Source organism: Oryzias latipes, chromosome 5, assembly GCF_053564925.1.
Source record: "Oryzias latipes strain Hd-rR chromosome 5, Olatipes_Hd-rR_3.1".
Taxonomy (NCBI): domain Eukaryota; kingdom Metazoa; phylum Chordata; class Actinopteri; order Beloniformes; family Adrianichthyidae; genus Oryzias; species Oryzias latipes.
The window spans coordinates 1,953,293-1,975,287 of NC_136241.1; the positions used below are offsets into that span (position 1 = coordinate 1,953,293).

Genomic DNA, 21,995 nt, shown 5'->3' on the forward strand with positions numbered 1-21,995 from the left:
GTGAAGTTTTTTGTTGATGAAAAAACACCAAACACTTCATTCATTTAATCTGGCATTATATAGAATACCTAATTTTTTCAGGGTATGCTTGATTTTTCCCCCTCAATCTTGATCTCGGAGTGATATTGTCAGAAACTGCCGTCTCCACCCCTGTGGGCGGTTTTGTATTTTGTTTAGTATTCCTCCAAAAGCTGAGGACCCAATGTGACTATCATCTAAAATATATATTTTATAATAATATACACACATATATTTCAGTTCGAAAAGTAGAACGAGTACAGCAGGACTGAGTTTAAAATAGAAAAGTGTAATCCATAGTTACAATTTCTAATGTCTTATATTTGAGCATTGCCGCCTGATGTTACCGTTTCTAGGGGTCACGTGACAAGGAAAGTTGTTCAAATTTTAAGTTTGCGACTATGCGATATGGTTTCCGTTCCTTGTTAGTTGAACTACGATGCAAATATGCAACATAGTTCAGTCAGAGACGCAAAGTCGGGGCTGCAAGTCGGTGCAGAAACAAACAGGAAGTGCTTCACAGAGCTGGACATCCCTGCTGGAAGACTCGATGAACAAACTAGATCGGGTTCTAGGACTGTTAGCTTACTTCTTAGGATTTTACTGCTGTGATTATTGAGTTTTATTGCTTTACCACTTCATGCATTTCACAAAGTTTCTAATCATTTGGAAACACAGATTCTCCTCCAGGTAACATTTGACAGTTAGCAAACTTTGTTTTGAGTTTTCAAGATCAGAGTTGGGGAAATCCTTGATGGTCTTGCCATTGCTTACCAGTCTATTTATTTCTTTGACTTTATTAGAGCCTGTATACTAACTGGCACGAGCCTTGAATTCATGCAAAGGTGAGTGCTGGACCTCTAGCGGGGAACTGCGAGCAGACTGTCATTAGGTCATCTGAGGACATCCTATGCTTGAAAGGTACAAACTCTACCTGAGTGCTGTTTGCGTTTGCCAGCCATTGCTTTGAAGGTATATTATTTGGACGTTCCGTAACCAGAGAAATTCAGCATCACTGAGGCAGGAGAAAGGAAAATACACAAAAAAGACAGTTATTGGGTACATTCTTATTCAAACGTGCCTTTGAAAAAAGTCTCTGGTGACATTTAACCTTTTTGTTTCTCCAATCAGCTGACAGGCGATCAATGCATTCAGTTGGAGGGCTTTCATGAGAACGCACAGGCAAAACCCAGATTCAGCTGTTGAGCTAAAGAGGCTCCCAATAATGCAATAAGATAAACACACATTGCTCAGTGTGGCGTTTGTGGCAGACTAGACTAAGGCAACGCCAACACCTCAACCCCTTTGAGAAGCAGCTGTTGAAGCTGAGAGTGAGGACTTGAAGCAAAGTGAGATCTGATCCACACAGTTTGCTGCTGACATTTGGGCATTTTTATGATGATATTTTCTGTCTTTTTTTTTACAGGTTTGGCTTCTTTGGAAAGGGATGAACAGGTTAGCACGTTACCAGAGAAAGAAAAGAGACAAGTCTGCTCTTTATGCTGCTCAAAGACTGAAAAACAAAAGCTTGTGTTCTGGGAAATGTTACACATCCTTTCACCAAACCAAGAAAAACTCCAGAGGTTTTTATGCTTCATCTTTATTTGCTTGTCAAGTGCAAAAGCGGACAATTCTTTCATACGTGTGCATGTTTTCTCTAGCTGTGGCCCAGCATGCTCCTCGGTTGGACTTGCTGAGGAAGTCCTGGCATCAAAGGAAAAGGATCCCGGGGATCAAACGGAGGGACAGGATCCATATGTAAGCTGCAAGGTTTTTGGCTGCTGGAAGCACGCTGTGTAGAACCATAGTGCTCTGGAGAGCTTGTATCCTAATGCATACATTAAACTATCTTGTTCTGTTGTTGGATACATATATTTGAAGTTAATTGGAGCCCTACATGGGCTCTTCAAGCAGAGTACGACATCTCACATGTGTGGCTGTTTCTGAAGCTCTTCTGAAGATGTGATGCTCTGTAGGGGCAAAGCTGAAAGGAATCCGTCAGCGAGCCAACATCTCCAGCATCACTCACTGGTAAATGAAACAAATGAGTGAATGAGATGACGGGGGGGTCAAAGATTAGGACTTTTTCCTGACTTCAACGTGTTTCTGTTCCAGAGAGCTGGACTGCAGGGCCTTGCAGATTACAGACGGAACAAAAACATGGCTGTGCAGCACCATCCGCTAAGAGTAACCCATTAGCAATCAATGCTCCGAACATTGCTGTAAATGCATTTCATAGACGGGTAATTCTGTATTTTGATGCAGTTGATGATCCAGTACTGGAAACTGTGGATGGACCGTGTGGAGGAAGAAGGAAATGGGAGTTCTCTACCACCAACTGAGGTCGCATTCAGCAAATACAGGTTTTCCTTTTTCACACTTCTCATTACAGCACGTTCCAAACTATTATCAGTTTACAGTTTTCTATGATTTTCAGTGCAAGTTACAGCGTAATTTTAAATCCCTAACCATCAGATGATATAATAAATGCCATTATAAAAACCTCCTGAAAGATATTTTTTTCAAAGTAAAACCTTTCAGAGTCACTGTTCCACATTTTTACGCAGAGATGTACAACATTTTCTAGATTCTGAAGAACTGAAAATGGTCATTTGTTGAATTTGCTGCATTAGGAGGTCATATTAACTGAAAACTAACAAAAACATCTTCATAGTTCAGGTTCCATTTGAATTTAGGAGCCATTATTTTGTAGCAGCTTCACATTTCGTGCATCCATTGAACTTTGGAGTCTTTAGAGTTTCTGCTGGGATTTCTTTGCAGGAAGTCAGAATAGCCTGGATGGGAACTGCCCCCCACCCTCAGATATTTTGCTTGAAGGTGCTCCAAAGGTTCTCAATAGGGTTGAAGTTAGGAGAGGAGGGGGGCCACAGCATCAGTTTATCTCATCTCTGCCATAGCAGCCGATGATGCAGAGGCATTCCCTGCAGCAGGAGATGCTGCTGTGTCATACATGAAGAGGATTTGGTCACGGAAGGCACGGTTCTTCTTTTTGTACCACGGAAGAAAGTGTTCAGTCAGAAGCTCCACCTACTTTTCAGAGGTCATTTTCACTCCTTCAGGGACCCTAAAGGGGCTGACCAGCTCTCTCCCCATGATTCTGGCCCAAACCATGACTCCGCCTCCTCCTTGCTGACGTCACCGCCTTGTTGGGACATGGTGGCCATCCACCAACCACCCCCTACTCCATCCATCTGGACCATCCAGGGCTTCATGGCACTCACCAGTGAACAAGATCCTCTTTCTCTGTGTCTGAATTCCTTCCCTACTCACTCTATAGGGCGTTCTCCTTTTTCTAGTGCTGTCCGAATCTATAATTCCAAAATCCAGGAGAAGTCTCGGTGAAAAACCAGTGTGCATCCACTAGATCTGGGAATATAGACCACAATGCATTGCGTCTGAACAATTTTTGCAAAGAAAATGTTTTTAAATTAATTTTTTTAATAAACCACCAATATATTATATAATATATTAAATTGGCTCAGGCGGTTGAGCAGGTCATCCAATGATTGAAGGGTCACTGGTTCGATCCCCGCTCCCCCCAGTCAACTTTAGTTGTGTCCTTGGGCAAGGGTTAGGGTTCACTTCCCCTCCCCACCTCCAGTGTGGCCCCACTGGTGTATGGACGTCCCGGTGACGGTCAGCCGGGCTGCAAGCGTCTGGAGGGTCCTACACCTTGATGGTCGTGGGACTGCAGAGACACCAGCAGCTTCAAATATGTGCTTGCTGCTTTTCTTTCCCATACAGCTTAAAAATGTTGGTTTGCTTAACAATGTGGAGCGTCCTTCTTTGTTAGGTTTTTAAATGAACTCACCTAACAAACTAGTTATCTCAGGTGTCTGAGATTGATGTCAGTGATCCAAAGAGCCCAGAAATACGATATCATCCATGAGATGAACTGAAAAACAAGGTTTTATCTTCCTGACACTTAAATACAGTTTACATAATAATTTGGAATACTCTGTCTTAGACAATCCATGAACCAAGACGAGCGCTAGAATACGTCATCCATGGTCAACATTGGCCTAGAAGGTGGGCAAAAGGACAGTAGGCCTATACACAGAACTCTACCATGAAGAGTAATCTGATTGTTACTGATGGTTCAGATGTAATTCCTCACTTCCAGGTGCAATTACATTTTTGTCCTCTACCTGGCAGTTTTCTTTTTCTTTTAATTCAAGCCGCTGGGAGGAAGATTTTGAATATGGATTTGAAAGTTCATTGGGATGGAAAAGTTGCGTTCAGAAGCTTTAATTCCTAAACAGGACCATCCAAACCTCTCTGTTTTCATTCCTGACCATCACAGTCGTCTCTCTCATTTCAGAGCCTTTCCTTTAAGAAGCTGTTTCCATCATGGATAGAAGAACTTGTTGAAAACAGATGCATGCTGGCATTTACAAGCTTTTATTGTTTTGTTTGCTCAGCAGAGACTGCTTTGTCACAAAGCTGACATCTATAATCAATCAGAGAGCACCTCTCCATCATGTCTATAGCTGCAGCTGACTTCAGAGCCTCCATGTAAGCTGACACACATTGTGTGTGTGTGTGTGTGTGTGTGTGTTTTTTACAGTAAGCGGCGTCATCGTACCTGGGTGTTTTACAGCTGGTGGGCGCAGGCAGAGAAACGAAAGGGGGCGTCGCTCTCTGAGAGGGTGGGACACCTGTTCTGTTCTGACACTCTAGTAAACTGTTGAGCTCCAAATAACAGCAGACACTTCGTTTCAGGAGGGATGTCACCTGCTGAGAACGTGGAAAAGATGGAGACAACGCACACGAGAGAAGGTGGAAGGAGCGGCCAGAGAGGAGGCCTTGCAGCACCTGCACAGGTGAGACAGGTGGGGGGAAGTTCAGCTGTGCTGAGCTCCACCTGGCCGTCATTCAGTGACGTCGGCTCATGAATGGATTTCCTTCCAGGAGAAACGGAGAGCTGCAGGCCTGTCTGCTGAGGGACATGGACTGCATGCCAGTTCCTGTGGAAAATTGGAAAAAGGTGCTTTTATTTGTTCTTATTTTGTCTCCATATGAACACTTTTAATCTTCAATGATTTGGATCTAAAAAGAAAAAAATTACTTAATATTGACCAGGAAGCTTGTAAATTGTAGCTGTTGTCCATCTGTCCAATGTTCAAACAAATGCAGAGTTTGAGGGCTAGCATGAAGCTTGAACGTTTCTGCCACGCTTTCTCCTCTTCCTCCTTTTCATCCTTTGCCACTCTGGCCTCGTTTTCAGTTCGTTCAGATCCAAAGAGCGAGGACAAGTGGACTGAATGACATTCAGCATCGTCCTAAAGTAATGCTGCTCAAGCAGTTTTTTAGGGCTTGGAAGGTGATTTATGAGTCTCAAACGGATTATTTTGTCAGGGTAACACCGATCTGAAAACAGTAGTCTGCTGGATTTACAGAAACATCAGCTGCAGATATCGCAGATCCCTGAACTTTCAAAGGAGCGTTTCAGACTGCAGACTCACCCTTTTCTCAGGTAACAAGAAGTTCTTTTCTTGACCGTTAAGAAAGTTGACCCTTTAATGTCACAAGCTGCAGCTGTATTGCAGGATTCTCACTTCCAGTCTTACATTTCCAGGGTTTTCATTGTGTGGTGGGAGAAAGCCTCGCTGCTGGCTGAGACCAGAGCTGCAGAGCAACGAGCAGAGAAGCACTTCAAGAATGTCCTCCAGCTGAAGGTTTGACCGTCATGTGCCGTCTTTGGTAGATAAAATTGTGCTTTTTGGTTTTATCTGTGCCTCTGCTGGCTTTTCTTTCTTTTTTCTTCTAAAATATTTGAGGTGTTTGTTGCCTGGAGAGAAGCAGCCACACGTGCAGAGTCTAAGCGTCACCAGCAGGGGGAGCCCCTCAGCCAGGCTCAGTGCAACATTAATCAAAGTAAATAACATTTTTAGGGTTAATTTGTATCACTTTTAATATCTAAGTGGTTTGGATACACGTAGAAATTATACTTGTATAATTATCTTAAATTGCTAAAATAGAAAAACCCCAAAAGTAAAAGAAAAAACTAGATATAAAAGAAGCTGGTGTGATAACTGCTCCCCTCATTTTCCTGTGTAGAGCTGCTGCTGGGCCTCTTCAAACAGTGGAGGAAACAAACCAGAGATGCATGCATAGAGAGGACGAGCATGGAAAAAGCTAAGTGTCACCATAACTCCAGAATCCTTTCCAAAGCTATGGGAGCGTGGAAGACGCATCAGTCACAGCGCAGGACAAAACTGGTATCTTCCAGCCGTGGGACATCAATAAAAGCACATTGAATTCCTCCAGAAATATGTGTGAAATGTTTCTTTCTCCTAAAGGTTATGAAACGACAAGGGGCTCTGTTTCTGAGATTGAAGATGTTCCAGACACACTTTGAACTGTGGAAATTGCAGGTTTGTTGTGGGATTCCAGTGCAGGTTTGACACTAACTGCAGTTTGTTCTCCGGTGAGAACTGAAACAGAAAGACATGTTTTCATCTTTCCCATTCAGAAACTGGCTCTTTTGTTAGCGCTGATTTAAAAGGAACATCTGTTTTTCATCAAATTCTACTTCTTGCATGAACAAAATCCAATATTCATTTAAATCAACTGTGTGTTTGTTTGCAATATCAAATCCCTCTACTTAGACTGCTGATTTTGGTGTTCCTCAAGGATCCATAGTTGGACCAATCTTTTCCTCCTGTGATTAAAACCTTTGTCAAAACATGAAATCTCTATTATGCAGACGATCCTGCCACAGTCTGTGATACTGCTCTGAAGTTCAGGGCTTCAGAGGAAAAGGGTCCTTTTTGGACAAATCTGGCAACCTCTTGAACACGGCTGTGCTTTGCAACTATTTAAAAAACAGGGAGAACTGGTCCTTTGAGGATATTGAAGGAAAATATGTGAAAGTAGAATTGATCAGACTGATGTGTGAGTGCAACCATTTTGGAATCATGCAAAGCCCTGACTGAGTTACACTGGTTTAAACCATTTCTAGCTTCCTCACCTGCTGCAAAAAAGGGGATTCATGTACTTCTAATTCAGGATTTGATGTTGATTTATTCTTTAAATTTACTTCCAAATGATGAGTTTTGGATGTAAATTTGGATTTTTATATAACTAGTGACATTAACCTACAAAAGAGGAACCTTTATTTATAAATTCACCATTTAATACATTTAAAAATAAAGTGAAAGCAGTGACAAAATTAGAATTATTTTAAAGAAAAACCTTAAAGTAAATTAATTTAGATTTATTTTTAATTCCAGCTCCACTAATGACACGATGCCTTTGGGTTGTTGTTGGTTTTATTTAGGCTAAAGTTCATTCTTATTCACTTTAGCTGTGTGTTTCTGGGACTGTTAAGTTACAAGACAAGAGTTTTTACAGAATCTTCCAAGCATTTCTTGTGGCTCTGGTGAACCACAAAGTTTACTAAAAAAAACAACGTTTTAAAACCTTTAATTAAAATGGATTTTGTTCATGCAAAAAAGTAGAATTTGATGAAAACAGATTTTATCCTTTTAAATCAGCATCAACAAAAGAGCCAGTTTCTGAAGGAGAAAGATGAAAACAGGATTTTCTGTTTCAGCTGAGCGGTTCTCACCGCAGAACAAACTCTTTGGTTTTTCCTCCCAGCTGCAGCGCAGACGGACAGAGGCTGAGCAGACGGAGCGAGCCCTCTGGCACTGGTCTCTCACTCTGCAGGCTAAGGTTAACACGCTCGCCATCGTTTCTCCCACTCAAGCGTAAGCTGCACAGTTCAGTCTCATCTTTAGTCATCTGTACACCTGCTACAGGTGTTAATGGAGTGGAGGCTGTTTGCCGGCGAGCAGCGCAGGAGGAGAGAGGAGTCCGTGAGATCTGCCCAGATCTACAGAGACCAGCTGCTAAGGGAGGGCGTGGCCTGCATCCTCACATACGCGGCTCACATGAGTGACCTCACCACAAGCATGGCACAGGTCGCCCAAAGCCACGTGAGTAGCCTCCAACCCCTCCATTAGAGCAGGGGGGTCAAACTCCAGGCCTCCAGGGCCGGATTCCTGCTACCTGGATCAGGCGTGTTTAGCCACTAAGCTGCTTCAATGGCATGAAAACATGTAGGACGCCGGCCCTCCAGGCCCGGGTTCTGACCCCCCTGTGTTGGTGTCCTCTCATCAGCTCTGTTTGTGTCATTTCAGAATCTCCATAAGGTTGTTAGACGTTGTGCAATGAGGTGGAAGCGGCGTGCCCTTTCCACACCCCAAAAGGAGCAGAACATCCCAGCATGGAGAAGGAGTTTCTGTCGGACTGCTCCTGAACTCACCAGCATCCCCTCCTGTGTCAGAAGGGAGCGGGAAGCTCAGGATGGAGCATCCACTGAGCGTGAACGCCACACGTCCAGAGAAGCCCGGCATCAGGACGTCCTGCTTCCTCCTTCTGCTTTCATGATCCCAAAGAGCACAGTAATGATGACACACCTGACACAGAGGCACGCCTCTCTCCATGCTGAAGGCTTGAGTCTGAGCCCGTCTTTTCTTCTCAAAGTTGGGGAACCTCAGCAGCTCTGATACTGGAGAAGTTTCAGCCACACCTCTTCATCACTTCACTTCTGCAATGACATGCCACACATCTACTCATCCAGGTATGGCACTGGCTGTTCTTTTCTTTGTGAGTTGTGATCGTTTGTTTCATTATGAATGTATTTTTAAGGAAACACCCAGATGGAAGAGCCGGTTAATAAAAGTAAAGATGCATCCGCCCTGATGACAGAGCTCCTCCACATTCAGCTGGATATGAAGAACTTCCAGCAAAGCAGGAAACGGCTCAGGTAAAAACCTGGCTGCTCCTTCCAGAAGCGTGTCCCTGCGGCGACTCGCCTCGACTCGCGTCTGACAGCGTTGCGGTATTCCCAGGGCGTGGCGAAAGCTGAGAGAGGTTTTACGGAGTTGGCTGCAGTGGAGTGGAGAGGAAGACGAACGGGAGAAAGAGGCCGTCTTTGAAGAGTTGAAGGAGGTAAGAAGGATGTCAGGGGAGTTAAAGCAGCACCTTTGCTAATGCGTTTCCACGGTAACTCGGATTCCTGTTAGGGATGCAGTTATTTAATTTAGCTTTTCATTTCTAAAGTATAGACAAGAGAACCTTAGTGACTAAAGTTCTGTTTTTGTGGCCCAAACACTTGATGCATTTGTGTAAGGAAACAGACAGCAGGGCTGAGGCAAGAGCAGGTTATGAGCAGGTGCTGCTTAAACTGCTTTTGATTTGATTTGATTTCTTATTGCTGTTAAAAAAAGTCTCTGTTTTTGGCAGCTGGATGGGCGCATCAGTAGACTTTCCACTGAGCTGGAGAGGAGAAGGCCAGCAATGCTCCTGCATGCAGAGAGAGTCCAGCAGGTGCAGGTCGTCCTGTGCGCCTCAGCAGAAACGGACATTGATGGCCATCGCGTCACATGATCAGTGCACGTCTCTGCATTTCTTCGTTGTTTAAAATGACGCTTTTTTGTTCATTGAAAAGTCTCTGTCTCAAATGGTTGGACAGCATTCTTGATGCAGATGGTGAATAACATTTTCCATGTGTGCATAAAGTGACTGGACCGTTTTCGGAGCAGCTGCTCTTGCGCAATAAGCTTTCCCCTTTTTCCCGTTTGTACGAAACCTTTTGGAAGAAGCTGAGATCTCAGACTGGGAGGACGGCTTTCTGCTGACGGCTCACAGTGCTGGTCGCCTTTCATTCACGACAGGTCAACATGCGAGGACTTCACAGTCTTTTGGTTTTTATGGCTTTTGTCAGCTGCATCAGGGGTAAGTGCTGGTCTCGGAGTGTTTCTGTTTGTTCCCAGCTCCTGTGTTTCTTCCTTTTTAAGTAAAGATATGATGCTTTTTTCATTAAAAGACTGGCAGAGCTCCTTTTTTTTTTTTAAACATTGTTTGTTGGTCAAAATAAGATCAATTTCATGTATGGCGACTTTAATGTGGACATGTAACCTCATAAGATTAAAATCCTTGATGAATTTATTTCAATTCAATTCAGTTTTATTTGTATAGCCCAAATTCACAACAACAGTCGTCTCAATAGTCTTCGTATTGGTAATTGAAAAAGTTAAACATAAAATCAAAAAGATCATGAATACATAGAATTCAATAGCAAAATACTAAATTGAACTAACAAACAGACTAAACTAAACTGGTCATCCCTGCCCTTATTAAGGCCATGTACAGTATTAGTTTATTCCCAAAAATAACAAAACCAAGTAGATAACTGCTAATGGTGCAACACGAATGGATAATAAATTCACTGACATCAACAATGAAACAGTTAATCAGTGACATTAGTGACCCTCTACCAGTCTTTCCAGTATATGATCGCAGTAATGTGAACTCTAAGTTAGGATTTTCAACAAAACACAGAAGAATTAAGACAGAGGACACTATTATTGCATATAAAGCTGATTTGCAGACACGTAAATGGAATGAGTTTTAATGTCTTTGAATATTTAAAAAAAAATCTTTTTTGAACTTAAGTTATATAGACATTGACAAAATGCACAAAAAAAGAAAAATACAAATTCTAAATACTAATCTAAAATTACAGAACCAAAGAGGCAGACATTAAATACAAAACTAGAAGGAGCTGCATTTCCAGAAGAAAATCAGGGTTGGTGATCTACTGCTGAATGAAAACGAAATAAAATGGTAATAATTGGCAAAAAATGAATAAAGAAATGTTGACCATAAAGTGAAAACCGCACAATAACAAAAGAGACATGCTTCTGAAAAATGCCACAGCCGGGTATCGAACCAGCGAGCTCCTGCACCAAGGATTCCCATGCGTTTCAATGGAGGCAAAAATCCTGGAATATCTGGAAAAGTTGGAAGATTTGAAGGGCCAAAAGTCATAGCTGGAAAAAGCTGAACGAGCTGAACATTTGAATAGTTGAATGGGTAAAATAGCTGAAATATTGTAGGAGTTAAGCGTCAAAAAATGGAGGAAGATACTAGAATAAAGAAAGAGGAAAACAATGATTGAAGGATTTATAGTATTCAACCAATAATTGGCAAAAAAAAAAGAAGTGATCAAAGTGGACCATAAATAAAAAGAAAACGGCACAATAACAAAAAGATGTTTGTGGAAGATGAGAGCCTAACCGGGAATCAAACCAGCAATGTTGTTCACTGCAGCTCATGAGTCATACCATGATGCCACCAACCAGGTACAGTAGGCAGGACATATAATCCTAGAATATCTTGGAAAGGTTCAAGGATTTGAAGGACCAAAATTCACAACTGGGAAAAACTGAAAGAGCTGAACATTTGAATAGTTGAATGGGTAAAATAGCTGAAATATTGTAGGAGTTAAGCGTCAAAAAATGGAGGAAGATACTAGAATAAAGAAAGAGGAAAACAATGATTGAAGGATTTATAGTATTCAACCAATAATTGGCAAAAAAAAAAGAAGTGATCAAAGTGGACCATAAATAAAAAGAAAACGGCACAATAACAAAAAGATGTTTGTGGAAGATGAGAGCCTAACCGGGAATCAAACCAGCAATGTTGTTCACTGCAGCTCATGAGTCATACCATGATGCCACCAACCAGGTACAGTAGGCAGGACATATAATCCTAGAATATCTTGGAAAGGTTCAAGGATTTGAAGGACCAAAATTCACAACTGGGAAAAACTGAAAGAGCTGAACATTTGAATAGTTGAATGGTCAAAATAGCTGAAAGTTTAACCCACTTAAAACGGTGGAGATGACAGTGGACTTCACGAGGACCCCCACTCACAATTCTCAACAGCGCTGTCCCCTCAGTAGACTCACACAGGGTCCACCATCTCACTTCAGTGGACCCATCAGACTGTCTCACTCTGGAAAAAGGCTCAGCAGAGTTTGTACTTCCTGCAACAACTCAAGAAGTTCAACCGGGAGCTGCTGACCATCTTCTACCCTGCAATGATCTGGTCCGTCCAGACCACATCCATCTCGGTCTGGTTTGGATCAGCTACCAGAAACGACAGGAGCAGACTGCAGAGAATCCTCAGATCTTCCCTCCATTCAGGACCTGGACCGGTCCAGCGTCAGGAAGCAGGCTGGCAGAATCACCAAAGACCCCTTTCATCCTGGACACTACCTTCTCAGCTTTCTACTGTCAGAGCGGCGTTTTAGGACAACGTGCCCCAAAACCACTCGCCACAAAGTCAGCTTCTTCCCCCGAGCTGTCACTCTGATGACCCCCTGACCAATCACAGAGCACGGAACAGAAACACGAGAACTGTTACTCCTATAAGTATCTGCTATTACTTTTTTATTATTGATCTTTTTGGTCTTACCCTTTACACCTTTTTATACCTTGCTGGTTTGCTCGAGAGCACAAAACACCAAAGCTAAATTCCTTGTATTTGCACTGGACTTGGCCATTAAAGCTGATTCTGAAAAATTGTAGAAGGAGTTAGCGCAAAAAAATGGCGGAAGATACAATAATGAAGAAAGGCTTTATAGCATTCAACCAACAAGTGTTTCTACATAACAATGCGTGTCAATTGTTTCTATGTAATTTTAATTGTTATCTGAAACTAAAAGGGTTTTCATTAGAGAGGGAACCGGGCTAGATCGTATCGTATCATGTTATTTATCGTATCTCGCATCATTAAATTAACCTCACTAGAGTTAGAAAGCACAGATTCTTTTATGTGGTTACCAGTCCTAAAACAGCAGAATTCCCCTTTGAGGGTCATGGTTGGATTCTTCCTCCCGCTCTTTCCATGGCAGCAAAGAAAATGCGATGGTGCACAGTCTCCAGTCCCGAACAGAAGAAGTGTGCAGAGCTAGCCAAAGCTCTGGTGGCGGTGTTGCCTCCAGCTGCTGTCGCAGACTTTGCCAGACTCTCGTGCATTCGAGCGTCCAGCACTGGGGACTGCATGGACAGAATCAAGGTGAGCTGTTCCTTACAGAGGCTCTGTAAGGTGTAAGCTATCTATGATTTGAATTACTCTGAATCCTTTTATGTGTAATTTGGCACATAAAAAGTTTCACTCTACTGAAAGCTATAGAGTGAAAGGTGAGATGAGGAAACCCTGAAAAAGAGGAGATGAAGGCAGAAAAAGCTGTAACAAACCTGTCTTTGTTGTAGGCCAACCGTGCTGATATAGTGAGTTTGGATGCAGGAGAGGTTTATTCTGCAGTGAAGCAGTTTGACCTTGTAACTGTTGCAAAAGAGATCTACAGTGAAGGTGGGTTTGCTTCACGTTCCTGATGGCACCCTGCTCGGGTTGGAGGCGTGAAGGTTTGTGTTTCTGCAGGGAGTTGCGTTCTGTCTGTGGCTGTGGTCAGAAACAGCAGCCTGGCCGTCCAATCCCTGCAAGGCCTGAGGAGCTGCCACAGCGGTGTGCGGTGGACGGCGGGGTGGAGCATTCCCCTCGGCTTTCTGCTGTCCAGGAACTACCTGAGCTGGTCCAAAGATCATCCTCTCTCTCAGGGTACGTCTACAGCAGGGGTGTCAAACTCGATCGCTCAGGGGGCCAAAATCCAAAACGCGCGACAGGTCGAAGTTCTGAACGCACTAAATCTAAACTTTTAAAACATAAACATGAATAAAAATAGACAGAAAATATTATTCTGGAATAAATCAACTTAAACCTTAAATAAGTTACATTTTCCCTCCATAAAAATATATCCTGTCTAAATTACACAGGTTAAAAATAAAGTGAACGTGACATTTCTTTATTCTTGTGTCCTTTCATATGAAAAGTAAACTTAAAATTTAAAATATACCAGAAAGACTTTGTTCTCCATGAAAATACATCCTGTCAAAATCACACAAATTCGAAATAGGGATATGCTGCATAACTAAACAAACCGAACCTGGAAATATGAGTCAAATGTGTGCTTTCCAGCAAAAAATCAAATCAACTTGTGTTTTCTTTGCTATTTCGTCAATTTATCAGAGCTGGACAACTGGCAAAGTTGGAGCTGTATTTCGGAAGAAATGTAAAGAATAAGCTGTTCAGCTCTGCAGTGTTGAACTTTGTCTTCAGTGTCGTACTTTGTCTTCAGTGTCGTACTTTGTCTTCAGTGTCGTACTTTGTCTTCAGTGTCGTACTTTGTCTTCAGTGTCGTACTTTGTCTTCAGTGTCGTACTTTGTCTTCAGTGTCGTACTTGGTTTTCAGTGTCGTACTTTGCCTCCGGTGTCGTACTTTGCCTTCGGTGTCGTACTTTGCCTTCGGTGTCGTACTTTGTCTTCAGTGTCGTACTTTGTCTTCAGTGTCGTACTTTGCCTTCAGTGTCGTATTTTTGCCTTCAGTGTCGTACTTTAGGGGCGGCCGTGGTGTAGCAGTAGGGCGGTCGACCCATGATCGTAAGAGTGCAGGTTCGATTCCCGCCTTGCACGCCCATGTGTCGAAGTGTCCTTGGGCAAGACACTGAACCCCACCTTGCCTCTGGTGGGAGGTTGGCGCCAGTGTTCGGCAGCGGAGCCGCCATCAGTGTGTGAATGTGTGTGTGTGCATGGGTGAATGGGACTGTGACTGTAAAGCGCTTTGGGCCTTCGTAAGAAGGTAGAAAGCGCTATATAAGTATACGCCATTTACTTTGCCTTCGGTGTCGTACTTTGCGTTCGGTTTTCGTACTTTGTCTTCAGTGTCGTACTTGGTCTTCAGTGTCGTACTTGGTCTTCAGTGTCGTACTTTGTCTTCAGTGTCGTACTTTGTCTTCAGTGTCGAACTTTGTCTTCAGTGTCGTACTTTGCCTTCAGTGTCATACTTGGTTTTCAGTGTCGTACTTTGCCTTCGGTGTCGTACTTTGCCTTCGGTATCGTACTTTGCCTTCGGTGTCGTACTTTGCCTTAGGTGTCGTACTTTGCCTTAGGTGTCGTACTTTGCCTTAGGTGTCGTACTTTGCCTTCAGTGTCGTACTTTGCCTTCAGTGTCGTACTTTGCCTTCAGTGTCGTACTTTAGGGGCGGCCGTGGTGTAGCGGTAGGGCGGTCGACCCATGATCGTAAGAGTGCAGGTTCGATTCCCGCCTTGCATGCCCATGTGTCGAAGTGTCCTTGGGCAAGACACTGAACCCCACCTTGCCTCTGGTGGGAGGTTGGCGCCAGTGTTCGGCAGCGGAGCCGCCATCAGTGTGTGAATGTGTGTGTGTGCATGGGTGAATGCGACTGTGACTGTAAAGCGCTTTGGGCCTTCGTAAAAAGGTAGAAAGCGCTATATAAGTATACGCCATTTACTTTGCCTTCGGTGTCGTACTTTGTCTTCAGTGTCGTACTTTGTCTTCAGTGTCGTACTTGGTTTTCAGTGGAATACTTTGTCTCCGGTGTCGTACTTTGCCTTCGGTGTCGTACTTTGCCTTCGGTGTCGTACTTTGCCTTCGGTGTCGTACTTTGCCTTCAGTGTCGTACTTTGCCTTCGGTGTCGTACTTTGCCTTCGGTGTCGTACTTTGTCTTCAGTGTCGTACTTTGCCTTCAGTGTCGTACTTTGTCTTCAGTGTCGTACTTTGCCTTCGGTGTCGTACTTTGCCTTCGGTGTCGTACTTTGCCTTCAGTGTCGTACTTTGCCTTCAGTGTCGTACTTTGTCTTCAGTGTCGTACTTTGCCTTCGGTGTCGTACTTTGCCTTCGGTGTCGTACTTTGCCTTCAGTGTCGTACTTTGCCTTCAGTGTCGTACTTTGCCTTCAGTGTCATACTTTGCCTTCAGTGTCGTACTTTAGGGGCGGCCGTGGTGTAGCGGTAGGGCGGTCGACCCATGATCGTAAGAGTGCAGGTTCGATTCCCGCCTTGCATGCCCATGTGTCGAAGTGTCCTTGGGCAAGACACTGAACCCCACCTTGCCTCTGGTGGGAGGTTGGCGCCAGTGTTCGGCAGCGGAGCCGCCATCAGTGTGTGAATGTGTGTGTGTGCATGGGTGAATGCGACTGTGACTGTAAAGCGCTTTGGGCCTTCGTAAAAAGGTAGAAAGCGCTATATAAGTATACGCCATTTACTTTGCCTTCGGTGTCGTACTTTGTCTTCAGTGTCGTACTTTGTCTTCAGTGTCGTACTTGGTTTTCAGTGGAATACTTTGTCTTCGGTGTCGTACTTTGCCTTCGGTGTCGTACTTTGCCTTCGGTGTCGTACTTTGCCTTCGGTGTCGTACTTTGCCTTCGGTGTCGTACTTTGCCTTCAGTGTCGTACTTTGCCTTCAGTGTCGTACTTTGTCTTCAGTGTCGTACTTTGCCTTCGGTGTCGTACTTTGTCTTCGGTGTCGTACTTTGCCTTCGGTGTCGTACTTTGCCTTCGGTGTCGTACTTTGCCTTCGGTGTCGTACTTTGCCTTCGGTGTCGTACTTTGCCTTCAGTGTCGTACTTTGTCTTCAGTGTCGTACTTTGTCTTCAGTGTCGTACTTTGCCTTCAGTGTCGTACTTTGTCTTCAGTGTCGTACTTTGCCTTCAGTGTCGTACTTTGTCTACAGTGTCGTACTTTGCCTTCTGTGTCGTACTTTGTCTTTAGTGTGTCAAAATGCTGCAGCTCTATCTTAATCTCCACAGATACAGTTTCTACATCCACTGCTAACGGGTTAGGAAGCAATTTAAAAATTCCTTTTTGTTTTTCAAAGTTACCACAGTGCCATCTTTGATGATATTCTTTCATTACGGCCACATTTCCTCCACAAATGAGACATATTGGTTTAGCAGTCATTTCAGAAACATTTATCCTGCCTCCGGTCCGTTTTATTGCGTCTGTTTTCAGAATCAACTTCTTCTCTTGTGCATTGCGAGGGTCAGCAGAAGTGTTTACCGGGGCAGCTGTAGCGATGCATTATGGGATCTGTAGTTGATATGTTATCAGCGCTACGTTTCGTGCTACGTTTTAATAACAACAATATAAAATGGTCTGACGGGCCGGATGTGCCCCGCAGGCCTTGACTTTGCCACGTGCTCTAAAGCTTCTGTTTTCTGGTATGTACCGGTTCTCTGGTAGAGGTCGGTGGCTTTTTCAGCGCCAGCTGTTGTCCTGGAGCTGCTGCCATGTCTCCTGCACTGTGCACTCTGTGCCAAGGCCAGAAGTCCTTCAATCCTCAGAAGAATTACCACTGTGAGACGTCTCAAAATGAACCCTTCTACAGCAACCAGGGAGCGCTCAGGTGAGCTTAGTATTGTTTTCTAACAGCTTGTTATTTGTACTTTGTTAGAAATTAAATTATGAAATGTCAAACTAAGACCTCTGTATTTTTTACCAGTTCCTTTTTTTGGCTTCATTGTTTTGACAAAAAACATTTTGTTGTTTTTTTCCTTGTAGATGTCTCAGAAGTGGAGCAGGTGATGTTGCATTTGTGGACCATTTAGCTCTTGAAAGCATAGACGGTAATAACACTAACATTTTTCTTTATTGTTTTGTAACACAGCTAAATCCCTAATTGAAAAGAGATTATAATGCAGCATTGAGATCTTTTCTATTTCAACACATTCAGCTGCCTCATATTTCTTTCTTAATTAAAAAAAAAAGAAAAGGGATAAAAAGTTACATGGAAATCAGAAACCGAATATGGGACATAATTCTTGCATTACACTTAAAATAACAGCCATACTGCTTTTTGTAGAATAGAAATTAATTAGACAATAGGTAGACAATTGGTATTTATATAGAAGAGAAGCTACAATTCTTAGTTTAAAACCATACCGTTTGTTACAACACTGAACCAAATCATGATTTGTTGCCACCATATTACATTTGTTAGCCTTTCTATGTTGAAAGTGCTAAATTCAGTGTAATTAATATTGTTTTATTACATCATACTTGCCTCTCTAATGGACAGACACTACTCCTTCTTCCTGTCTCTGTTTTTCAGGGATCGACAGGGACATGTTCAGGCTGCTGTGCCCTGATGGCACACAAGCTCCTGTCAGCCGTTACCGCAGCTGTAATCTGGGTCGCGGTCCAGGAGGGGCGGTGGTCACTAGATATAATTTTCGGAAAGTTTCTCGCAAGTTTCTGTTAGCTGTGCAGGTATTTTTCTTCTCGTATTGTGGGTTTTGCCCTCAAATGCCCTCACTGTCTTCTTGCTGCCTTTCAAACTGTTTTCCTTCAGTTGTTGTTTGGTCGACATGGAAGGGAAAGGCAGCGTTTCCAGCTCTTCAGCTCCGACGCCTTTGGAGAGAGCGACCTTCTCTTCAGAGATTCGACCCACAAACTGGCTGTTGTGCCGGACGACATGGATGTCAGCCAAGTGCTGGGGCTGGATTATGTAGCGCTCCTTAAGGGTCTTGGACATGAAGGTCTTTATGCTTTCAGACAGTATTGATGTTAAGAGACGGAACAGATGTGAACCCACGTGTGTGCAGGAAGCTCCCTGGAGGACAGCGTCATGCGATGGTGCTGCATCAGCCATGCCGAGCAGAAAAAATGTGAGCAGTGGGCTCTGAGCATAAAGTCCGACCCGCTGGTGTGCATCCGAGCAGCCTCCATGCGGGACTGCATTGAAAAGATTAAAGTAAGTTTAGAGGCTTTCAGAAATGACTGCAGTTGCTGTGAAAGGAGCTGAACGCCATGTGTCATCACCACAGAGGAATGAGGTGGACGCCGTCTCCCTGGATGCCACCCACTCCTACATCGCAGGGAAATGTGGTCTGGTCCCTGTTGTGACAGAGTATTATGGTATTGTGGTTAAATGAAGTATTTATCCCCAAAGTCACAGCATTTACTTTGTTTTGGCCTAGGATTAAATTGACTAACACAATAGGACCTTTTTTTATTATTATTATTATTTGATGCTGGTTCAAATCGTGTCTGGGTCCTCTCTGTGTGGAGTTTGGATGTTGTGGGTCTTCTTTAAAGGAGTTTCCTCCTATAGTCCAGAAACCTCCTTCCTGGGCTGATCGGTGAATCTTAGTTGCCCTTCGGGGTCCATGTGAGTGCGGCGCTGCCACAGACTGGTGATCTTTTCCGGGTGGACCCCGCCTTTCCCCAACAATAGCTGGGTTGGCCCCAGAGATTTAGATTTAGATTTAGAAGATGGATGCAAATACACTATGTTACCAAAAGCCCAGTGAGAATGTTTAACTGAATTTTTTAACCCAAGCTATCCTTGTTTTCCTCGCTCGGTGTCTTGTTCCGGGTCCCCCAGGCTGCCCGGCCTGGTGTGCCCACGTTGGGCGCATTGGACCAGGGGGTTGGGGGTCTGTGGGGCGGGAGGTGCTGGGAATGAGTTGTGATGTTTAGATGCTAACACCCCGGCCAGTGGGAGGACAGGGAGGACGGCGCCTTCTGGGTTCTCTCTTCTTTACCTTTTTAGAATCATTTCTCTTTTATTTGTCTTTGTGTGTTTTATGACGGGCTTATTCTAGTATTTTACTGCATGTGTGAGGATTGCTGTTTTTGCATTCTTGTTTGTTTTATGTACAGCACCTTGAGCTGTTCTTTTTTTTCATGAAAGGTGCTTTAGAAATAAATAAATTACGGTAGTTTGAATGTGCTAATAAATATAATATTGATTAGTGTCTTTTGTAATTTCTTTATTTCTTTCAGGGAGTAAATGTGTTGATGATAAAAGAGGGCTTCACTTTGAGGCTGATGGTAGGATGGAAACAGACCCTAACAAGCAGTGAGTTGAAGGCCACTGCTCCAGCTGATGGGACTGTTTTGTTGTTGTTTTTGCCCCTCAGTCTTGCCCTCACTGGTGGCAGTAGCACTGGCAAAGCGTTCCAGTCGGAACGTCTTCATGGGGAATCTGGAGGGCTGCCGTTCCTGTCACAGCTACCTTTACAGCCCGGCAGGCTGGCTGCTGCCATACAGACATGCGTTAAGCCCGACACATAACGGCAGCTCCTCCTGTGATCCGACCCGAGGTACCAGCTCCTCTCATCTCTTTCAGCTCTGCTCTCTGCATGCGTTCAGCCCGGCTGCAGTATCAAGGCGGGTCTGTGTCTTTTCAGTCTACAAAGAGCTCTTTTGGAAAGGCTGTCTTCCTGGCTCTGTGGGGAATCTGTGCAAAGTTTGCATGGGAGGCACAGGGGAGGCTGCAACCAAGCGCTGCACTGACAACCACAACGAGCGTTACTATGGCAACATGGGTGCCTTAAGGTACTCTGCTTTTCTGTTTATCAGGACTTTTTTAGATCTGATGCTAGCGTGAATCCATTTCAAACCCCAGGAAATAGAATTCCTGTGACTAAAAGCTTGATCTTCAAAGAAACCATTGCTTTGTTTAGAACTCCTAAATGTTCTGCAAGGTACTACATTTGTCATATTCATCCACATTGAGGTGTCTAGTTGGCGATCCCAATGGGAAAAGCTATGGGGATGTTGCCTTCCTTGAACAGCACAACCTCCTTGCCAACATCTTAAGTGAGAAACTTCAATTATATACAGATTTAAATCAAAACGAGCCTTGCCAAATATTCAGCGATGCCTCAATAACAGTGCAGTTGCTATTCAGGCTTGAGCTCCGGCGGCTGGGCGCAGGGATGGACGTCATCGGATTTCGAGCTGCTGTGTGGTGACGGGCGCCGCGCCACCTTGTCTGACTGGGAGAGCTGTAATCTGGGAGTGATCCCCCCAAACACCATCATGACGCGGCCGGTGCTCGCTGCTCGAGTGTACGACCTCCTCATGAAGTCACAGGTCAGATCTGTTTGTTTTCTCATTCTTTTTGGGTGTTTCCAAAATGTTCTGTTAAAAATAGTATTCTCTTACATCTGGACATTTGGAGTTGGAAACTATATATATATTTTTTCCCTCAGGAACCATTGTTTTTAAGACCAAACACAGCTTTTAAGCTTTTTGAGTCTGAGCAATTTGGAGAGAGCGATCTCCTTTTTAAAGACGCCACAAATTGTTTTGTCCACACAAGTCACATGGACCTCCGCTCCATCCTTGGAGAAGAATTCCACTCTCACCTGGAAAATGTCTTCAACTGCACACACTCAGGTGAGGCCACCACCACACACTGATGCTCGCTAAAGGTTTCTGCTCTGACTATCATGACATCTTATTTGTCCATTTTCGTCCCAACAGACATCCTAGAGTTCTGTAACCAAGATGTGTGCAGCATTTTCTAAAGGAGGAAGGCCATTGATCCACAAGCCGGTGTTGCTTTTTCATTAACTTTTGATCCACATGTTTATTGTTTCCATGTTAACCCTTGTGCTATCCTATAGGCACGTTAACGTTGAGAGTTGGGTCATCTAGACCCACTAGACAGTGCTCTGAACCTTTTTTCTTCAATGATTTGTGATCTTCACTGGTGTCCATGGATTACATGAAGTCTTTCCACCTTTATCATGGTAGGAAGAACACGTCAATGTGAGGGGGGGTCATCTAAGATAGCACAAGGGTTAAAGGGCCTCTTTCATGCTTTTCTTAATCCGGTCAGGATAAACCATATGCATGTGTATAACATCTTACCTTTGGGACACTGAAGAACAATCTTTTTAGGGACACTTTTCCCCCGTTGGTTTTCATGGATTGGGAGGGGCTGGTGCTCAAAGAGCAGCTTTGCAGAGGAATACTCAGAAATGTGTGAATGGATCCAAATACCACTTTGGGGTTTTGTTTTGTAAGAAATTACCATTTAACACTTAGAAGGTCAAAAAAGTAGATTTTGCAAGATACGGCCCTTAAAGGACCGTTGAGATAACGTGGATCATTAAATTACATAAACAGAACTAAATAGTTGCTAAGTATTTTTGCTTTCATCATAAAGGTTTTCTAAACAATGGGATTTATCATCGTAGAATTCTTCAAAGATAAGGAAATACAAGCAAATGCTTTTATCCTATTGTCCAGTGTTTGAGAGTTAACCATAAAAGGTGAAATCTAATCTGTTCTGTGTTTTATGTTAAGAGTTAGTTTGGCCACATGTTCAATTGTTTCTGCAATATTTACCACTTCTCCATGTATTAAAGCAAATGTTCAGTTTCTGTTTATACTCATTTCTTATAATTCTGCAGACTAGAAATGCTTTGAATCATTTAACTTTGTAACTATTTTATAATTTTAATGTTATAATTTTTCTATTATATAAAAAATAGTTTTTAAT

At 43.5% G+C, this 21,995-nt stretch overlaps 2 protein-coding genes across 9 annotated transcripts; both read left to right on the plus strand.

The window, feature by feature from the left end:
• Positions 1-130: 130 nt before the first annotated feature.
• On the plus strand, positions 131-9,999 carry sfi1 (SFI1 centrin binding protein). 6 transcript variants are annotated; one of them, XM_011494598.4, is made up of 24 exons: positions 131-708; positions 822-939; positions 1,150-1,367; positions 1,445-1,601; positions 1,680-1,776; positions 1,995-2,049; positions 2,134-2,205; positions 2,284-2,381; positions 4,607-4,688; positions 4,762-4,862; positions 4,951-5,026; positions 5,267-5,362; positions 5,439-5,515; positions 5,618-5,717; positions 5,820-5,916; positions 6,100-6,260; positions 6,342-6,416; positions 7,645-7,719; positions 7,806-7,982; positions 8,187-8,450; positions 8,533-8,629; positions 8,698-8,815; positions 8,901-9,000; positions 9,295-9,999. In XM_011494598.4, the coding sequence occupies exons 4-24, from the start codon at positions 1,466-1,468 to the stop codon at positions 9,436-9,438; spliced, it is 2,298 nt and encodes a 765-aa protein (XP_011492900.1). In that variant the 5' UTR covers positions 131-708; positions 822-939; positions 1,150-1,367; positions 1,445-1,465; the 3' UTR covers positions 9,439-9,999. The 6 variants fall into 6 exon arrangements, with proteins under 6 accessions (XP_011492900.1, XP_020557131.1, XP_078802912.1 ...); XM_020701472.3 differs by having other exon boundaries at positions 133-708; positions 1,968-2,049; XM_078946786.1 differs by having other exon boundaries at positions 133-708; positions 1,968-2,049; positions 2,284-2,375.
• sxph (saxiphilin) lies at positions 9,648-21,876 on the plus strand. Of its 3 annotated transcripts, none has more exons than XR_013655885.1 (17): positions 9,648-9,786; positions 12,753-12,916; positions 13,114-13,213; positions 13,283-13,459; positions 16,940-17,102; positions 17,258-17,322; positions 17,808-17,965; positions 18,048-18,234; positions 18,301-18,449; positions 18,523-18,613; positions 19,484-19,531; positions 19,621-19,803; positions 19,891-20,038; positions 20,220-20,302; positions 20,383-20,578; positions 20,698-20,884; positions 20,972-21,876. XR_013655885.1 is itself a non-coding variant. In XM_011494597.3 (17 exons), exons 1-17 carry the CDS (start codon positions 9,732-9,734, stop codon positions 21,013-21,015), a joined length of 2,187 nt encoding a protein of 728 aa, XP_011492899.2. In that variant the 5' UTR covers positions 9,648-9,731; the 3' UTR covers positions 21,016-21,876. The 3 variants fall into 3 exon arrangements, 1 of the variants encoding a protein (XP_011492899.2); XM_011494597.3 differs by having other exon boundaries at positions 20,394-20,578; XR_013655884.1 differs by lacking the exon at positions 20,972-21,876 and having other exon boundaries at positions 20,378-20,578; positions 20,698-20,835.
• The last annotated feature ends 119 nt before the right edge of the window (positions 21,877-21,995 follow it).